The 12,973-nt window shown below is 41.2% G+C and overlaps 3 protein-coding genes across 5 annotated transcripts in view; 1 reads left to right on the top strand and 2 right to left on the bottom strand.

The window, feature by feature from the left end:
- The window catches only part of rfx1b (regulatory factor X, 1b (influences HLA class II expression)), a 19,506-nt gene extending 18,792 nt beyond the window's left edge, over positions 1 to 714 (top strand). Inside the window, exon 19 of the transcript XR_004659819.1 lies at positions 700 to 714. The gene's annotated coding sequence lies outside the window, so the exon portion shown is untranslated. The remainder of the gene's footprint in view (positions 1 to 699) is intronic.
- dcaf15 (DDB1 and CUL4 associated factor 15) overlaps positions 1 to 3,418 on the bottom strand; it is an 8,260-nt gene extending 4,842 nt beyond the window's left edge. For both annotated transcript variants that reach the window (XM_034895751.1, XM_034895744.1), the window contains exons 1-6: positions 3,164 to 3,418; positions 2,387 to 2,484; positions 1,293 to 1,431; positions 1,008 to 1,114; positions 734 to 879; positions 473 to 634 (exon numbers count right to left, since the gene is read on the bottom strand). In XM_034895751.1, the coding sequence (XP_034751642.1) occupies positions 473 to 634; positions 734 to 879; positions 1,008 to 1,114; positions 1,293 to 1,431; positions 2,387 to 2,484; positions 3,164 to 3,259 (748 nt within the window). In that variant the 5' untranslated portion in view covers positions 3,260 to 3,418. The remainder of the gene's footprint in view (positions 1 to 472; positions 635 to 733; positions 880 to 1,007; positions 1,115 to 1,292; positions 1,432 to 2,386; positions 2,485 to 3,163) is intronic.
- Positions 3,419 to 4,094: 676 nt separating this feature from the next.
- Positions 4,095 to 12,825, bottom strand: khsrp (KH-type splicing regulatory protein). Of its 2 annotated transcripts, XM_034895728.1 has the most exons (18): positions 12,348 to 12,824; positions 10,900 to 11,002; positions 10,767 to 10,820; positions 10,644 to 10,680; positions 10,471 to 10,529; positions 10,012 to 10,083; positions 9,859 to 9,916; positions 7,503 to 7,650; positions 7,188 to 7,286; positions 6,967 to 7,095; positions 6,683 to 6,785; positions 6,228 to 6,352; positions 5,839 to 6,135; positions 5,636 to 5,751; positions 5,467 to 5,555; positions 5,123 to 5,332; positions 4,782 to 4,975; positions 4,095 to 4,514 (listed from the first exon to the last, which is right to left on the bottom strand). In XM_034895728.1, the coding sequence occupies exons 1-18, from the start codon at positions 12,435 to 12,437 to the stop codon at positions 4,506 to 4,508; spliced, it is 1,992 nt and encodes a 663-aa protein (XP_034751619.1). In that variant the 5' UTR covers positions 12,438 to 12,824; the 3' UTR covers positions 4,095 to 4,505. The 2 variants fall into 2 exon arrangements, with proteins under 2 accessions (XP_034751619.1, XP_034751624.1); XM_034895733.1 differs by lacking the exon at positions 10,767 to 10,820 and having other exon boundaries at positions 12,348 to 12,825.
- Positions 12,826 to 12,973: the final 148 nt, after the last annotated feature.

Consider the following 12,973-nt stretch of genomic DNA (forward strand, 5'->3'; position numbering starts at 1 on the left):
TTGTGTAAAGCACTTTGAATTGCCCTGTTGCTGAAATGTGCTATACAAATAAAGCTGCCTTGCCTTGCCTTGCCTACTCTTGATGCAGTTCGCCTTTTGCTGAATGTCGTTTCACCCTCTCTCTACCCTTTTATTTCTTCTGCTGTCCTCTCAAAATAAAGGCTGAATATGCCCCAAAACTAACCTAAAAATAAATAACAACTGGTCTTTATCAGTGTTACACAGTGAAACTAATTTGGTATTTTGGCCACATTTTCTGACCTTTGTTGACCTGGTGTGACATTGTTCCCTCCTCCCACCAAATGTAGTTCTTTCTCTAAATAGCTAATTCTGACTTGTGTGTAGTCCATCCTATATAGAAAAAAGTCTAACATATAATGGTTTAAAATGCACTGCAATGTCTGATTTTAGGCATAAAAAGACAGACAAGGATAAAGAAATGTGACAATGCTGCTGTTTGTGTATGCGTTACCTGGGCAGAGTGAGATGCCGCAGGCCACCAGAGAGTAGCTAGTGTTTAACAGGATGACCTGGTCCTTCTTCAGCTGGAAAGCTGGTTGGAAAGTGGGGAATGGGTAGACCACCTGGTACCTGCTGTTCAGCACATAGCCATGCTCCAGACAGTCACCACTTCCTATGGAGAGAAAAGGAGGAAGTTGGACGAGAAACAGAGAGACGGAGGCAGTGAGAACAGTAAAGGAGTCTGTGTGTGTGTGTGTGTGTGTGTGTTTACCTGTGCGTATGGTAGTGGCTGAGGGAACTGGGCAGCAATAAGAGCAAGGTTTAGGAGGAGGCATGGAAGCAATAGTGATGTAGATGTCTCTGTTGTTTTCATCACTCATCATTAAGTTCATCAGAACGGAGCTTGAACTGCGTGTACTGGCAGGTAGAACCACACATGGACACATACATTATTTGTCATTAAATACACACTGCAGTAACATAGTTCAAGCTTAATATGAATCAGCTCCATATTGTTGTTCATCAACGTGTTTATCATTCCTTACTTGAAGCCAAAGATGACAATTTTTGAGTGGTCATTTGGCCACTCACACACAGTCAGGTACAGGTCGCTGTAGATTTCCTCTCCTGCAAACAGACGTACGTGATGGACCTGAAGAAGAAAAACAGACATTAGACAAAGAAAAGGACAGCTATACATTAAGTTGACTTATTAAAGCTCTTCAGTTTTAACTTTCGCAGGAGGACATGGTATCACATAAAATTAGTCCATGTCTGCTTGCATATAAATCTTCTGGAAAAAACACATTACGTTTCTAGTGAATGCATACCTGTTTAAGTCTACTGTGCAGGTTGAACTCCCACCAATAAAGATGGTAGGTATAGAAAGAGAAATCATCATCTTCTCCACAGTCGCTGGTGTAGGACAGAACATAGCGGCCACATTTGGTAAAGCCAAGAAACACATGTCTGGAACAAAAACAAGTGATGCACCAATGTAATACATGACTCGGCTAGAACAATATTACACATGGTCAATCCTCACCCTGAATGTTTTGGTCATGAGAAGTTAGGGATGTACCAATCCAATATGTCAGATTAGTATTGGCACTTACCTTACAAAGCAGAACAGGTATTGGCCATGACATAACAGATCCATACTAAATACAGTATCTTAGTCAATGTCCTTTATAAAAGTAAATGTTTCCACTATCAGTGACATTCATGCACGAGGGGCAGCCAACACAGTTTTAATTGCACAAGCACTCCCTGGCCTAATGTTAGCTTGCATAAAAATGATCTGAATGAGTTCCTCACAGTGAGGTATGCCAATTTAAATTTTAAAAAAAAGAAAGCATTGGTATTGGACACGTACTGAGATAATCGTATTGGGAGAGGACCAGTTGTATCAGTGCATCCCTACTAGCAGGATCAATAATTGGACATCAGCCATCCTAATTCACACACCGTTTGATTTGAAATGCTCTCAGGGAGCTACACACCATGCACTGCAGTTAGAGCTGGGTGATATGGAGAAATCAAATATCACAAAATGTTTGACCAAATATCTCAATATTGATACTGCAACGGTATTGTAGAGTTGACTATTGGTGCTTTCAAAACAATATTTACACAATGAGATTTTTGATAAATAATCACCAGTAATGTGGATACAATGACTACGTGGGTAAAGGCAAATAATACAACAGTCTGATAAGTTTAGAAAATGACATAACTTTACTGTTATGCAGACTTTAAAACCAGGAAAAGAACACATGCCATCCTACAATATCCAAAATTGAATACGATCTCTAGTCTCATATTACAATATTGATACATCAATATACTGCCCAGCTCTAAATGCAGTCCACTGAATGGACAATTGGCTTAATGAAAACAAACCCATTTGTAAACACACTCTGACCCTGCTCTCAGGAACTCCTCGCTGACAATGTTCTTTAAAGGGACACACACTCGAGGTGGCAGCTTCCTGAACAGGCGTTGAGAAAACTGTCCTGAAAGCTGCAGAACAGGCAAGAGAGTGGATTCAGATATACACCATGTAACAAACACATACATTGTACAATATGAAGCATAGAAATGTGTGTATTTATATGGAAATTGCAGTAATAGCGGTTTAGCCTTGTCGGTGGCGATGATACTGGATAAAAAACATTTTATACAGGATTTTCGGCTTCCCTTAATGACCTGCACATTAACACACCTCAAAGTATTTCAAAAGGTCGAACACATATGTCTACACCGTAAAATCGCTACGTTATTATAGTTATTTCCGAAGGTTGAAGTTGCATTTTTACGGGGCAATGCAAGTTGTTCCGGTGGTTTAGCTGACGCTAACGCCGCTTGAGCTACAATTACAATATAAAAAGGTGTTTACCGTTGACTTAGCTAGCACGCCAACAGTTCATTTACATTCACATGTCTATGAGCACGTTAGCAAACCAAACCGAGAGACAAATACCGAGGGATATTGCTAAAAAGCAGGGGAAACTGGTACTTTCACACTTTTTAGCATTGGCTAATTAGCAACCTGCCTGCCATTAGATGTTAGCTACCGAGCTGGTTAGCAGTTAGCCCTAGAAGCTCATGAAAACAAGGCTTGCACCAGAGCAGTCTTACATTATTTCTGGACCTCTTCTTTCATGTTTTTATATCACACATTTTGTGGATTCATGCCTACCTTCCCACGCATGAGAAGCTTCACGACATGGTTTTTGTGTTTTCTTTTAGCTTTCTGTTTGCTATCGTCCTTTTCGGATTTCGAGCTGGGCGCCATCTCCCACTGAACTGTTGTCCCTTGCTGCAGTCAGAACTGTCGCGATTGGTCCACAGGCTGCACGAGACTGCCCTTCACTCGCTGATGGATACATCCATCAAAAACAAGGTCTGGCAAAACCATGGGCACAGTACCGGTGACAGCCTGCAAGAGGCCACTACAATAAGATCCAATGGGACACCTTCGAAAACGAGATGATACATATCAAGGGGTTTATCCCAATAAAATAAAAAAAAATAAAAACCAATTAATGTACGTTACCAGGGTCACTTCCAGCGTGATAAATCACATTTAGACTTAGGCAAACAGGGCGTTTCATCAAATACAACTTTAGCATTTGGTCTAAAAAAGGGGAACAGCAAACTTTCAAACGGAATGATAGTCATGAACAAACAAGAAAGAAACTGGTAATTTGAATGTTTTATTTTAAGTATTTAAAAACAAGCTGTAAAAAATAACATCTAAAAAAGAAAAAAAAAAAAAAAACCTTAACGGAACCTATTGAAAAAAAAAAAAAAAGTCCAACAAGAAAGAAATTAAAATAAGGGCAGTCAAGCACGTACACAAATATAAACCAACCTACATTCGGTAGGACAGTTTGTGCCTTATTACAGCCCAAGTACACACGTTTTTCTGTTCAGTAGCATACTCTGTAGACAGACACACACGACCACCTTAAGGAAAAATAATTACAATGAATAAAATTAAAAATAAATCATGATGGCAGGGAGAGATGCACCTGCAACAAAACACTGGGAATGTTTAAAAAAAAAAAAAAAAAAGTTTAAAAAGTACCAGAAAAAGAAACAAGACCAAAAATGTTGCATTTCTTTTCTTACAAACATAATTTCTGAATATATTCAAAATACTGCTAGACAGTTTTTTACCCTCAGGAAATTGAAGGGGAAAAACTATTTTAATGTGAGTCAGTGTTGAGATGGTGTTGTGCTAGCTTACAAACAAAAGACGCTTATTATTTCACATTTAAAAAAAAAAAAAAAATTGAGCAAGGTGAGGTGAATGGGCAAAACTGAATAGTAACCCGTTAGTGCTTTGTTCAATGCATGGGCAAAATATGTTCCCTTTCTCTTTAATTTTGACTTTAAAAAACAAAGTTGGAATAGAAAATGTCTGGGTTGATGAGTAAACCATGGTCTTGTCTTGTTAAAGCCAAAAAGGAAACTTCTTGATAGAAAAAACAAGTCCAGAGAGCCATCGCAACCTTCCAACAGACTGAGCCGATCGTTTACTGGGCCTGAAATGAGACATCACAGACCAAATTTAAATGTAGAATTTTTATCTTTGCTTTGTAAAGAAATTTAAAAAACCAAAACAACATCAGCACTTTATATTGATATCACAGTATCTTATTCTAAATCTAAAAAAAAGGCACAAAAAACAGTTGGGGAAACATTTCTGTAACAATGGGTATTCCAAAATTTTGGCCTGTGAATGCGTTCTTGGCAGGCAATTGTTTTCAGCTTAAAAGGTTAATTTTGGATGCTGGTCATAGATGTGCTACCTGTTGTCCCTGTTGTGGACCAGCTGCCTGTCCAGGCGCCTGCCCTGGCTGTCCATAGTAGACAGCTTGCTGTCTGTAGTACTCAGCCCAGGCTGCACTGTAGTCCTGCTGACCTCCAGCTGCAGCTCCTCCTGCAGCTGCTGGTGCTGGTGCTGCCGCACCTGGAGCAGCTGCAGCCCCTCCAGCTGGCTGGGCTGGAAAAACAACATACACATTTTGTACTGGATGCACACAGAGCAAAGTACTCATTTCATTGGACAGTATACAACAGACATCAGTTCTGACCTGACAGAACCTTTTAGTTTACCCAGATATGTAAAACTGTCTTAGACCCCACTTACTCATGCCCATCTTCTTATAGTACTCCTCCCAAGCTTTGGTGTAGTCTGGCTGCCCCCCAGGGGCCTGCGCTGCTTGGCTCTGGTCCCCTGGTGCTACTGCTGCAGGGGCTCCTGGATTTTGGCCTGCCATGGCCCCCCCTGGCTGTTGGCCATAATATTGTGCATAGTAGGCTGCCCATGCGGCGTTCTGGTCTGCTGCTGCTGCCTTACCTAAACAGGATACATTAGTTAATGAAATACATTTATATACTTCTAAATTGACAACATAAAAATAACTTTTAGGTCAAGTACAGAAACAGAATGTCTGGGAAGAATGGAAGTCAGTGCAGGAAATTAGGACTCACTTGGGTCATGGGGACCTGGGGCTTGCCACTGCTGGTAGTTACTTCCCCAACCCTGTTGACAGAACTGGGGGCCGCCAGGCGCTGCTCCACTGCAGAGAAGAACAGGTTTGTTTAAACACAAATTGTCTCCTCTGTAGGAAAATTCATAATTCTTGTGGGTTGTACTTACTGGGGAGCACCCCCAGGAGGCCCTGCATTATAAGGGTTGGGATTATAGGGACCCATTGGCCCACCTGGGCCTCCTTGACCAGGACCAGGACCCCCGCCCAATGGACACAAGGGAGCCTGGAAATAGGAAAGAACATCAGAGTTAACTGTTGACAGCTGTTTGGACTGGCTATTCCTTCCCTGCGCTGAGTCACTAGAACATACCTCTATCTTCTCTTCTATAAGCTGCTTTGCGTGGTCAATCTGCTGTGGGGACCCACGGATGATGAACAGTTTGAAGTTAGGGTCACCGTTTGGCGGTGGCTGACGAGATATCTCCACAAATGCACCGGTCTGTTGGTTGATAGACTTGACATTCTCTCCTCCTCTGCCAATGACAAGCCCACATTTGTGCGCAGGAATGGAGAAGGTCATCTCCCCTCCCGGAGGACCCCAGTTCCCCTGGCCTCTACCTCGTCCACGCCCACCAGGTGACATCCCTGCACCAGGACCTGGGGGACCCTGTGGAGGAAACAAGCCTTATATTAGGTTTCACTGTTCCACAGCAAAGCACCGTTACTGCGTTCTGTCAACACATAATTAACACCACCTACCCCCTGCCCACCCTCCTCTCGTGCACGGATGCTCTGTAGCAGGTCAGTGATGATTGATGCAGCATGCTCACACTGGTCGGGTGGGCCTGTAATATGGGCTATTTTATCAGGACTTGAACCATCATCTGTGAGGGATGACAAAAGGACAGACAGGTTTATTGGTAGGGGGTTTGTACAGGGACTGAAAACAAAAAGGCATCAACTATCTTAGCTGAAAGTGTTAAAGACGTAATGACAGCACAGTTAAGGTGCAGTAAGGGATGCTGCACATAGATTGGTTATATTGGAACTAAACTGCCAAACAAATACAACCTTCTTTCTTTAAAAATCCATAGCATTTTATGGAGTTTGTACACACACAATTTAGCAGTCCAAGGAGAAAGACAGAAAAAAGTACAACATGTAATGACATCTGGTGCAGTTTAAATTGTTCACAAAAGGTTTGGAAAGCTCACCTGGTTTAAACTGTATCTTCACTCCAGCATCGCTTTGGATCTTCTTGATCATCTCCCCACTTCGGCCAATTACAACTCCCACAGAGTGGCGGGGCACAGCTATCTGTAAAATTACAACAAAAACATGGTGTTAACTGCTCTAAGCGGTTGGGTCTCACCTATTTACCAAACATTTATGTTGGTTAATTTAAAGCAATTTTGTCTCGTTTGTCTTGTTTTCAGGTCTCTAAAGAAAAATAAAGAGCAAAGTTACGACTAACTTTTGTTACACACAGATTACTTACTTCGATGCCGCCGCCGCCACCACCACCACCTCCTCCTCCACCACCCATCCTGGATCCATATTCACTCCTGTCTCCAAAGCCTGCATGCTCCCTGTCTCGTAGGATCTCATTAACCATCTCCTTTGCTTGCTAAAAAAGAAAAAAGCAACAAAAGGCACGATATGAAGGGTAAAAAGGGACTTAAAACATCTTCCACTTAGCCCAAACTATTTCCACTGTACCTGCACTTTGTATGGGTCTCCAATGATGCGTAGGGGTTTATCTACATTGGGTGGCTGGGATCCATCTTGAATAAGAATCATTTTAACTCCAGCCCGCTCCTAGGATTTCACAGAAAAGTAATGTTACATTGATTACACGACAAATTCACCTTATTCAACTTGAGCATGTAACACCCTTTACTGCAGTGCACTTTTACAAAGTAGCACAGCATTTTTATTTTTTACTAATAACTATTTTCAGTCTAATATGTGTACAGCAGAGACACTGAATCAAGTCATTATGTAGTTTTTATGATGATAACCAGTGATTCTCACCTGTAGCTGTTTGATAGTCTCTCCTCCTTTGCCTATAATGAGGCCTGCCTTGCCTGCAGGAATAATCATCTCCTGCATGGAACCTGACTGTCCATTGGTTGTTTCATGACCTCTTGACACTATGTCATCTATAAGTGCCCTGGCTCTCCTGGAGGCAAATTCAAATGAAAAGAAAGTGATGAAAACCATTAAACACAAGACTAACGTGGCATTAAAGCAATATAGTTAATAAATAACATTATTCACTCTAAACTTCCTTCACCGTGGCAACCCTACTACCAAGGAGGTCAGGTCAGAGATGGGGACTTGACTTCAGACTTGTACTCAAGACTTCAGATTCTAGATGCGGACTCGTGAACAAATCTTACATTTTGGAAACGATGAGTTGAATGTTATTCTCCTCCCTGTGTAACCTATACGCTACCTACGCAACATCAGGTATGTGTGCTGCAGCTACACATGAGGACAACATACATGTTGACCACATTGGCAGCTGCTGTGCCATTCATCAGATGCTTTGGCTTTAAAAACTTCACACAATTTTAATCAGGCACCTGAAAACCTATTCTGATAGGTAGCAAACATGTTTAGCTCAGCAGTGGCCGTCTAACATTAGCTTGCTTCAGCTACAACCTGTAGAGATAAACTCCTGTCGTCCGCTACATGTTATGAAAAGATGAATGTGCTTTTGTTTTCGGGGGATTTAACGTTGGATAAGTATTGACGTCCCGCTGGCTGCCACCACGTTAATTAACGTTACAGTTACCGGTTCATTGTTGATCATATAACACTACAGTTTTATTAAAGTGCTTATTTTCAGGTTCATAATTGTATTTAGAGATTTTCAGAATAGGTTTACATGGTTTTATAAAAAAAAAGAAAAGAAAAAAAAGTTGACATATTTGTGTTGTACTGCACATTGCTGCAGCTCCTTTTTTCACCCTGTGTGTTGAGCTCTCCGTTTTAGCTACAAAGTGAGGCATCTAATTTCTGTTTCATCTTTGTTGGGAGTCGCACATGTGCTGTACCTAGGTAAGGACTACTAGCCAGTCAGAAGCAGAGTATGAGGGCGTGTCACTAGCAGCTAGGCGAGCATTATAACGTGTGTTACAAAGTGACGCATGCTCGTCACAGAGGTAAAGGCTGGACTACAAAAGAGCTGTTTGGACCAGTTTGTGAACAGTGTTTTCTGTTAGACTTTTCTGTTCACTTTGTAAACCTATAACATGCACACAAAAAGATAACAATAGGGGAAAAAGCCAAAAAGCACAATATGAGCACTTTATATTAACGTTACGCTGGGTTTCAGAGTCTGGGGAATGTGTTGCCAGTAGTTTACAGGCTGTCATTAGTTGTAGACACACTGCACATTACATAGTTTTGCTCTTTAAGTGGAAAAAATAGGTTAGTTTTTTCATTTTAGTGTTATTTTAATTTTTTTTATTTATGGGGTAGGAATGATTAAGATTACATTAAGGACTATAGTTAGGGTTTAACGTTGACAATATTTGCAAAGGACAGCGTGTACCTTCCTGAGAGGAAGTGCTGCCTTAGAGGCAAAACTTTGTTAGAAAAGTCCCAATATGCTAACCGTTACCATTGCACAAGCAAACAGGAAATTGTTCGAAGATTTATATAATCTTATTTTTTTAAGCTAAAACTAAACTTTAATACATAATGTGTAGTCTGATTAGGCAAGCCACCACTGTTAATAATGAAAGGGTCACCTCGGGGAACAAAGGTGTTTCAACATGCCAGACAAAGAAATTAAATGTTAGGAGCCATGGAATGAGTATTACGAGAACATCTCCTTGCTTTTTGTAAGGAGATGCTACGCATCTATTTAAACTTTAAAGTGTGCAAAATTAAACCAAAGCAAAGTATTGTTCAAAGCATTGCCTGCTCAATACTCTGCAGCCGCTCAAGACTGGCATTACTGTAGGCGCAGCTGGAGCTTCTTGTAATGCCTGTATTACGTAAGAATAGTGTGACCTGAACCAGAGATGCTTACAAGTCTGAGTGTGTGTCCCAGTCAAGTCTCTCGTGGTAATGAATGTTGCATTACCTGCATCTAGGCTGGTCAGAACACTGCACAGCTATCGATAAGGAATTTAAAGCATGTAATATGTTATCCCGACTCATTTATCTATTATCGTACAGTCTCAGCTTTGATTAGCTGTTTGGGATGTAAGCCAGTAAAGTTTCATAACGTTATATCTTCTCCTTTGAGTTGCTGCTTGATGCTAGGGACATCAAACACCAAACCGAGTTCGAGAGTTGAGTAGTTGCAAATTGAGATTCTTATTTTTTTTTTTTTTAAAGAAATATACTGTTTTAGATGGGAAAACCAACTTACTGTATGGCATCTGGTGACCCTGTCAGAGAAACACTTCTATCTGGAAGGCCGGCACTGTCTGTGAGTGAATGAAGAAAAAATAACTTTAGAAAAATGTGTGTGTGTGTGTGCGCATTATATTTTGTTTACTTGACAAAATTGCACATATCTCACCGTGCGCAATCTGGACCTTGCAGCCAGAATCCTGCTGTATTTTGTTAATCTGTTCACCTCCTCGGCCAATGACTTTAGGGACAACAGCAAAGATATTTAGATTGGAGTTTAAACAAGTAACACAGCCATGCATATGGTTTAAATGTAAATGTAAATGTGCTGTATTTATATAGCGCTTTTCCAGTCTTAACAACTGCTCAAAGCGCTTTTACATCTACAGGGAACATTCACCATTCAAACACATTCATACACTGTGGCCGGGGCTGCCGTACAAGGTGCCACCTGCTCATCAGATAAACGTTCACACACATTCACACTCCGGTGCGCAGCACCGGGGGCAACTCGGGGTTCAGTGTCTTGCCCAAGGACACTTCGACAATGACTGCAGGGGCGGGGATCCAACCACCAACCTTCCGATGTTTAGTATGTGCATGTACTTTAGTATGTGCATGTACTTACTGAGACCGACCATTCCATCAGGCACCCTGAACTCTTCTGTCATTGTAGAGGGTCTGGCACTGCAGACAAGTTTAGAAAACAAGGAAATGTAAAGGATCTTGATGATCTCTAAGTCATACCCGCAAGCACCAAAACTGCCAATGTAAAAGAAGCACAAAAAAACCTTAACATACCTTTGTTGCGACAGGGCAGCCAGCTGAGCTCCAATAGCTGTTAAGAGAAGGAAAATGTGGTGAGCAGTTGGAAACTGAACCAAGCGAGTGTTTGGAATAGGATCAATGAGTGATTTAACGTACACAATGCAGAATCAATTTCACTCTGTGATGCTACCTTCTTGGCATCGGGTTCATCTGAAAACAAAAGAAAAAGTGAGTCTAATATGTGGACTAACAAATGCAGAGAAACTGCCCGTTAGTGCTGATTTTTCACCTGCTTCTTCCAGGGATCGTTTCTGTGCTGTAAATGGATAGTTCTCAGCTCCTCCGTTGTTGCTCACTGAGGGAACACCGTCTCCACCGATTTTAGCTGCAATCTAGAAAGACATACAGAGTGGGTTAAATGTTTGCAATACACCCTAACATAGTGACTAAAGACAGATCATCTCATTTAAAGTGACACTGCACAGACACATGAAGGTCGATTTACTCAGTAGGACGACTACACTGATGTTGACATCTGGGTCTGAAGACCACAAATTTAGAACAGAAAGTCTTTGTTGTGGTTGTGGAATTTGAAAGATAGCATTTAGCAGGCATGGAGGGACCGAATTGCGTTATTGGAAGTGTAGGATCTAGTTGGTTGGTGCTTGCCACATACTATGAATTAAATGTCAGGAAATGCTCATCTCTGCTGTATCTATTTTGAATTTTCATTTTTAAAGTCCATCTCTCTCACATTATCATTTCGACATAAATAAAAACAGCAACTAAAATGAAACAAACATTACACCAACAAAACCTTCACAGCACTTTGATTTGATAAAACAATGTATCTGTAGACAAAAATATGCAACCTTTTAGATTGTTTTGCTAGGTAAAAATAAAGCAAAACCGGCAAAAATGCCAAACTCAAATTTGAGCTTCTAAAATGTTCTAATTGTTTTTCCTCTGTTTTCTATGGCTGTTAATTGAATATCTTAGGGTTTGTGGCTGTTTGACTAACCGAGTATAGAACACGATAGACTAAGGATGAAATCAACAAAGCAAACCAACATCACTTGCAGCCCTTACCTTGATAACTACAAAGACCAGTAAAAGTAGCTAACGTTGCATTCACACTTTCGCCACTGACCGCGAACTAAATAAAATCGCAGTCATTCAACGCTAGCTAGCTAATCACCTAATAGCACCCTTTTGTCCGTTTATTGCTAATTATCAGTACAATATTAAAAGCTAATCTGACCTTATTTGGTTAAAATCATAGTGCCATTACAATGTTGTTAATAATTCAATTCTTCTAAAATGGCGTTTAACACATGGAGGCTGAATCTGCGTGATCAAATTACCGTTAACTAAAGCGTTAACTGTTAAGAGTAGCTAACAAACAGAGCTCACGTTAGCTTAAGTAGCTAGCTAACGTTCGTCCATTTAACGTTAACACAATGATCCCGGTGGCAATGACGGGTCGTTTTATTTAACTATACACGAAAGTGGGACTTACCTTCCTGTCGCTGCTCAGTGTAGCCCGCAAAAATTTCAACCGACTACCAAATCTGGCGAGTGTGTTAGACAAATGAATGGCAATGCTACTAGCTAGGTCGGCAGCTAGCTTGTTACCTTAAGCTAACGTCACGGGTAATTAAGCTAGCCGCAGTTTCCCACCAGCTAACTAACGTTAGCTCGCCGTCTGTTTTATCTTGTAACAAAGTACTTTATTACCTGTCTGGCTCGTTGTACTGCATCAGCAAAAGCGTCGTTTTTCATCCCAGCGCCGACTCCGTTTGTCGGCAGACCGCCGTAATCAGACATGCTGCTCACAAGAGACAAATAGACACAGGGGGCAGGCTAGATAGCTTTGACCGAGTTGAGCTGCGCAGAAGCGGGAAGGCTAAGCAGCGTACGGGAAGAGGGGGGGGGGGGGGCTCCAATGTGCGTGGCTGCTTACCACGCCGGCAAATTTGCCTGCTTAAAATAGCCAATCAACGAATCTTCAACCTCTGCGACTTCACTTTTCTCTCACTTTCGGGTGTTGACGTCCAATGTTTTACAGTATAAAATACCGCCACCTCCTGGGCTGGAGCACATGGGCTGGAGGAAGAGTAGTGTAGATCAGACACATTTGAGGGGGACAGGCATGTATTAAGACTTAAAGTTCTTAATATCTACTTGCATCAAGCCATGTATTATTTAGAACCAATTTTACAATGGAACCAAGTGTTTTTTAACAACTTGCACTCCTTGTAACGAGTTTAAGAGAGCAGATCACAAACTACATGCATTCCAATGAGCCTTTAAGCCTATCAACAACTATTTATTTAATTTATTTTTCTGACACACTAGGAAAT

The sequence above is a fragment of the Etheostoma cragini genome, chromosome 2 (assembly GCF_013103735.1).
Source record: "Etheostoma cragini isolate CJK2018 chromosome 2, CSU_Ecrag_1.0, whole genome shotgun sequence".
NCBI lineage: Eukaryota > Metazoa > Chordata > Actinopteri > Perciformes > Percidae > Etheostoma > Etheostoma cragini.

Coding starts and splice junctions, on each gene's coding strand:
- khsrp (XM_034895728.1), bottom strand. CDS start 12,437: ATGTCTGATTACGGCGGTCTGCCGACAAACGGAGTCGGCGCTGGGATG. Junction 10,821..10,899: donor ACGATCCCTGGAAGAAGCAG/GTGAAAAATCAG, acceptor TTTTGTTTTCAG/ATGAACCCGATGCCAAGAAG. Junction 6,786..6,966: donor GTGGCGGCGGCGGCATCGAA/GTAAGTAATCTG, acceptor GTAATTTTACAG/ATAGCTGTGCCCCGCCACTC.